We start from the raw sequence: 6,000 nt of genomic DNA, 5'->3' as shown, positions 1-6,000 counted from the left end.
ATCTGAGTGTGCCATGAATGCAGAGCTCCGTTCCAGGATAGTAATGCTTGTTCAGGAGTGATGTCATCACGGCATGGCCATTCAAGCGGCCGGAGGGCACAAACCTGAAAGGAAGACAGATTGAAGCTGGAAGCTCTGGAAGCAGTGGAAGGCTCCTTGTGAAAGGTAAGTCTGTCATTATGTGCTAATATGCAGTGCATACTAGCACATTACAGCATAAACCTGCAGGGGGGCCATTAAAAAAAATCACTTTACTACCACTTTAACACAATATGTGTACTTGCTGAAACAAAACTTCAGCTTTTCTTCTATATGCAGCTTAAAGATTACAGGTCTACCTCCATGGTGCACTGTAATAATACCTAATTGTATGCCGTAAATGCACCCCTTACTTCATTTAATCATATTAATGTATTTTATGGACATTTAAACACATATTCTACACTAGGGTAGCCAAAATCTCATCTGTGATTAATAAGTTAAATGAACCCCTTTATGAACCACCTATTGTATGTTTACAGTCACAGACTATTTAGAAATATTTCATATATTTTCACAGGTCATAAAATATCCTAAGACACAAACAAATAAGATATGTATAGGCACAGACCCATTCATATCTTGGCACTGCTTTCATTTTGATTTCAAATACACAAGCAAACCGCTCATAATAAACCAGAGGGCTTTACAAAAATTGTCACACCTGTTTTGTAGGCCATGAAGTGGATGAAATCGCTCATTATTTTCCTCTGGAGTGATATGGTATTAATCAGTTCACCAGAGGTACAGTAATACATGCAGACAGACCACACACAAGCAAATAAGTTGAAGCTTAAGAAAACAGATTAAGAAATCATTAATATTTAATATAAAAAAGTCTATTTTTTCAGTTATTCACAGAAGGCTTTGCAGAAAAAAGTCAACCAAAGACAGACATAATACAAAACAGGTATGGGGAGACATATAAAGCACTTTGTTTTCAGAGGGCAACAAAATAATGGTGTCCTTTAAGGCAGATTCAGCTAAAATTTATTCTTTACAGGTAACAAGAAGGCTATCATCCAGGATCCAAAGTGGAATGTTCCAGCTGTGAAGTCCACATACAAATATACTTTATTTAGGCAGAAAAGCCATTACCCGTCTCAAAACCAAAACTTGGTACAATGTCTACAGTGCCATGGAATGCCCCGGCCCAGGCTGGAGGAGCCATGGTGGGTGTTGTGGCTTCAGTTTTAGGTACGTCACATTGAGCTGCTGGAATCCTGGCTGCACGCATTGAAGGCATTACAAGAGGTCCATATCGTGGGTCCACATGGGAACTGGGATGGTGATGATGGTGGTGATGGTGATGCATATGGGGATGAGCATGGTGCCGATACATGTAAATGTCATGCATGTGGGCATACGGTGATGTCGTTGGTGAAGCCAATGGATAGTGCCAGGAGTCCGTCACCACCGGTGGAGGATGTGGGACAGTCTGGTGAACATTATCTCCAGGCCAGCTGCTGTGCTCTGTAGTTGAGAGGGTGCTGGCTGTTGTGGTAGCAAAGTCTGGATGAACTCCACTCAGGCAAGCTGGAGCTGACTGATAGGAGTTTGTCCATAAGGATGGAGGTAGACTAGTCCGCTGACATGATATTGATGGGCTCTCTGAAAATAAAAACAAACATATATGTAAATTTTCCACTCCAAAATTTTACGCTGACTACAGACACATTGAACTGAAGGTATTAAAAGTATGACTAACATACAAACCAAAGCCAAACTGTATGTTCCTGTTGGAGTTTAAGTACATTGCAGGCATGTTCCACATGCAGTGCCGTGTGCCATGCCTATCTACTGTGCTTCACTGCTTAGCCAAGTGGTGAGAATAGGAAAATATAGCAAAGACACCCAAATGTCCATGGCGGAATTCCAGTCAAATTATATCTAAGGCTAAATCCACTTCCACCCCCATTCTAAGACTATTCTATCTACCCTGTAAAAGAAAAAAAGATGTCTATATTTACCTATTCTGAAGCCGTTCTGGTCCAGTCACATGATCGGGTCCCAGAACCGGCTTCAATGTAGAGGAGAGACAGCGATAATGGCTTCAGAGCCTGGGTGATGATGTCACCTATAAGCTTACTATGGGGCAGCTGTTGTCGGCTGACTCTCCTCCAAACTAAAGCTGGCGCTGGAAGCTGGTCATGTTACAGGACCGGAGTGACTTCAGAAAAGGTAAGTATAGGCATCTTTTCTTTTACATGGTAGATAGAATAGGGGTGGGAGTAGATTTAGCCTGAGGCCAGGTTCACATATGTACGGATTGGATGCGGAGATCACCGTATTCAATCCGCATGATATGCCAGAGTGACTGTCTCTCAATGGAAGCGGTTCACTCATATGCAGGGTGGCCGCGGTGCGAATTCCAAAGGGTCCTGTGCATTTTTGGCTTCCGGTTCAGGTGTTAATTCAAGCAAAAATTCGGACCTGAATCGCACCTGAACCAATGAACAGAAACACACTGGACCCCATGCTGAAAACCACAACAGCACATATGTGAACCCGGCCTTGGAATTTGACTGGAATTCCACTTTAAAGAGAATTCTATCAAACTAGGAATGACTATAGGACACGTATATTTGAATATTAACTACAGGAGTATACACATTTTCTATATAACTGTCACAAAAACTTCATACTAAAGATTAGTAATCTAAATCTAAATCTAAAGACTAAAACACTTTAAAGTATATTTTACAGGCAAAATCAGAAATGGCCTAAATGATGCAGTCTGTTATCATTAACTCAGCAGTTTTTGTTTTCCCCTGGGACATAATCATAATACCTTTGATCCTGCCAGCAGATTCATCGTTTTTCCATCTCTTCTCACAGGGTGACAATGCTGTTGGTTTTGCAGTGAAATCACACAGCAGCGTTGTCACCTTGTGGACAGGGTAGTCTTAGATGGACATGTAGTTTTGGACTTTAAGTAGGAAACAAACACATTAAAGCACGATTCTAGTGCAGATACATCAACATTTTTTTCATTTGGCAAAAGAAAAAAGGTTTAAGCAGTATGAATGAAACCTGACCATTGCAAACATGCCTGCCAGTGTTATATCATTTGTCCCATCCCCTGTAATTGCCCCTATTGCTGGACTTCTTGTTCTGTTTTAAAAAGTGAAAAAACACTACTACTGGCAGGATCAACAAGTAATAAAACTATTCCATGGGAATGGAGGAACTAAAGAAAAACAAAAAAAAAAGCAGAAACCGCTCTGTTATTTGTCAATGCTATTGATATACTGAATCGTATATGTGATTTCTTTTGTTGGTCATAGTTCAATGATTTGATTAAAGTGTCACTAGAGCTGCACGATTAATCGTTAAGAATCGTTATCGCGATTTTTTTCCCCATTGCGATCTGGACAAAGTATTTCTCGATTCTTTCTGTGCAGAGAATTCTCTCTGCTCTGCTGAAGCCGACAGCCGTCAAAAGAAAGGAAAAAAAAAAAAAAAGGGCAGTCTGCCAAGAATCACAACATTCTTTAGCAGTGGAACTTAAGTATAAACATTGTAACAATTTGTCCTTTAGATCAAAGGAATACACTTTGGTGTGTAAATGAGGGAAGTTTAACCACTTAAACACTAAGGCCCCTTTCACATGTGCGGACCGTTTAGATCCGCCTGTCAGTTTTTTCAGGCGGATCTGAACGGTCGCTCCATACATCTCTATGAAGCGACAGATGTCAGCAGTGTCATGTCCACTGACATCCGATCCGCAAAATCCAGACGGATGGATGTCCTATTTTCGGATCCGGATCGGATTGGATGAAAACAGACAGGCGGTCCGTAATTATCCGATCCCCCCATAGAGGAGAGCGATCTCTCTGACAGGTTGGTCCCTGCACAGTGTGCAAAGACAGACTTGTCATCCGCCGGCTCAGTGGGATCAACGGAGCGATCCCCGCTGAGCAAGAGGATGGCTAAAAAAGGATCCGCAGGTCTGAAAGGGGCCTAAACCTTTTTCTGACATTTGTTGGTTTCAAGTTAAAATCATTTTTTTTTTGCTAGAAAATTACTTAGAACCCCCAAACATTATACTGTATATATTTTTTTTAGTAGAGACCCTAGAGAATAAAATGGTGGTTGTTGCAATATTTTATGTCACACTGTATTTGCGCAGCAATCGTTCAAATGCAATTTCTTGGGAAAAAAATTACACTTTAATGAATTTAAAAAAAAAACTAACCAGTAAAGTTAGCCTAATTTTTTTTGTATAATGTGAAAGCTTTTACGCCACGAGAATCGTGATCTTTTTTTTCTAAGCAAAAAAATCGTGATTCTCATTTTGGCCAGAATCGTGCAGCTCTAAGTGACACCATTACTCACTATCTGTGAAATCTCCTATTCATTGTAAATGGTAATGCATCTGTCAGTCCACTGTATGTGCCAGACTACTCAGGAAGAACTTGCAGAATCACCCTGTATAGTCACCTATGTCACATCTAGGATTCAGGTTTTGGAATCATATATTCCCTGTACTAGTTTTGTACGGCAAACCCTAATTCTATGACCCCATTGCCACTAAGGCTAGTGGGCATCTTTGAGTATTTCATTATCACATTCATCTGAATAGTATTTGCACATCTCACTTAGCAATCTCCAAAACTAGCAGACATACCTTTTCTTACAACATATTTCATTCACAAGAATTGCATAACATGGACAAATGTAAACCTTGTATGACACAAGCACTCAAAGCAGATAAAAAAAATCATGCCGAAACAGACACAACAAACTGTGAATAAAATGTCAGAAATCATCTTTGGTGAACTCATGAAATAGTGAAAATGCCTTTTATAGTCATGACAGAGATGGGAAACCATGTATTGAAGAATGGATAAATCTGCCTACTGAATAATAGTTTGGAGAATTTTTTTCCTTGTTCGGGGTTGTGTATACTCATTTTTCTAATTATAAGTAAAATGTCAGCTATTTTAGGAAGGAAGATCCCATGGGAACAGTATTGGATGCCTGGATTTGATTTGTCTTTCCATGTCTAAAATAAAGAGTATTAAAGCTGAACCTCGGCCATAAATATTTTCATTTAAATATACTCCTCAAAAAATACAAAAGATATGAAAATCCACTTTGTGCGTGCCAAAACCCAGTGATTACCTTGTTAAAGGGACAGAGAGATCATCACTGTGCAGTACTTACGCAGAAAGCATAGCTGGGGGAGGGATCCAGAAGGCTCCACCCACTACAGACTTCCTGCAGAAAACTACACGTGGGGGGCGGAGACAAGACCAGTGCAAGGAGGAAGAGCAACAGTGACCGGTCTTTATTACAGGAAGCTCCTGCACAGAGGCAAAGTTGAACATTTTATTACTGCACCGATCTGGAAGAAATACACAAAGCACACCAAGATTCAAGAAAGAACTCACATGCCTCTTGTATTTAGAGAAGATTTGCTTATCCTGGAGTTCAGCTGTATTCCTGCATTTTCGTGTTATTGTTTATGTTTCTGTACTATCTATATTTTGGACTAATGGTCAAAAATGTTTAAGGAGAAGTCAAGCCTGAGCTTGTTTGGCTGGGCTTCTCCTAGGAGTGCAATCAGTTTTGTATTTCTATGACCTGTTTTCAGCAGAGAGCGGTCTGAAGTCCGCTCTCTGCTGACGTGACTGGAATCAGTCCAGGCACCGCATCATCCCGACAATAAAGTCTGGATCTGCCAGGTGCCTTGACTGATGCCTGTCTCAGCCTCTCAGCGAGCCACTGAGAGACTGAGGAGGCCGCTCCCCGCCCCTCCACAGCTCAGCACTCCAGTGAGTACGGGAGGGGCAGAGTGGAGAGATGCTGATTTACAGTAGGCAGCTCTCTGCTTGGGGAGCTGTGAAAACCGAGCCATTAGTGGTGTTCGATCACTCGGTTCTCAGTGCAGAGGCCCTGGGGGATAGATGCAGAATCGGTCTGATGCTGCATCCACCTAGGTAAGTATGATGGGTA

General features: G+C 41.2%; 1 protein-coding gene across 1 annotated transcript in view; it reads right to left on the bottom strand.

The window, feature by feature from the left end:
- Positions 1 to 881: 881 nt before the first annotated feature.
- Positions 882 to 6,000, bottom strand: part of VGLL3 (vestigial like family member 3) — a 30,429-nt gene continuing 25,310 nt past the window's right edge. Inside the window, exon 3 of the mRNA XM_073618051.1 lies at positions 882 to 1,650. Coding sequence (XP_073474152.1) covers positions 1,118 to 1,650 — 533 coding nt within the window. The 3' untranslated portion in view covers positions 882 to 1,117. The remainder of the gene's footprint in view (positions 1,651 to 6,000) is intronic.

The sequence above is a fragment of the Aquarana catesbeiana genome, linkage group LG02, assembly GCF_042186555.1.
Source record: "Aquarana catesbeiana isolate 2022-GZ linkage group LG02, ASM4218655v1, whole genome shotgun sequence".
NCBI classification, from domain to species: Eukaryota; Metazoa; Chordata; class Amphibia; order Anura; family Ranidae; genus Aquarana; species Aquarana catesbeiana.
This window is presented reverse-complemented; position numbering and strand designations above follow the sequence as displayed.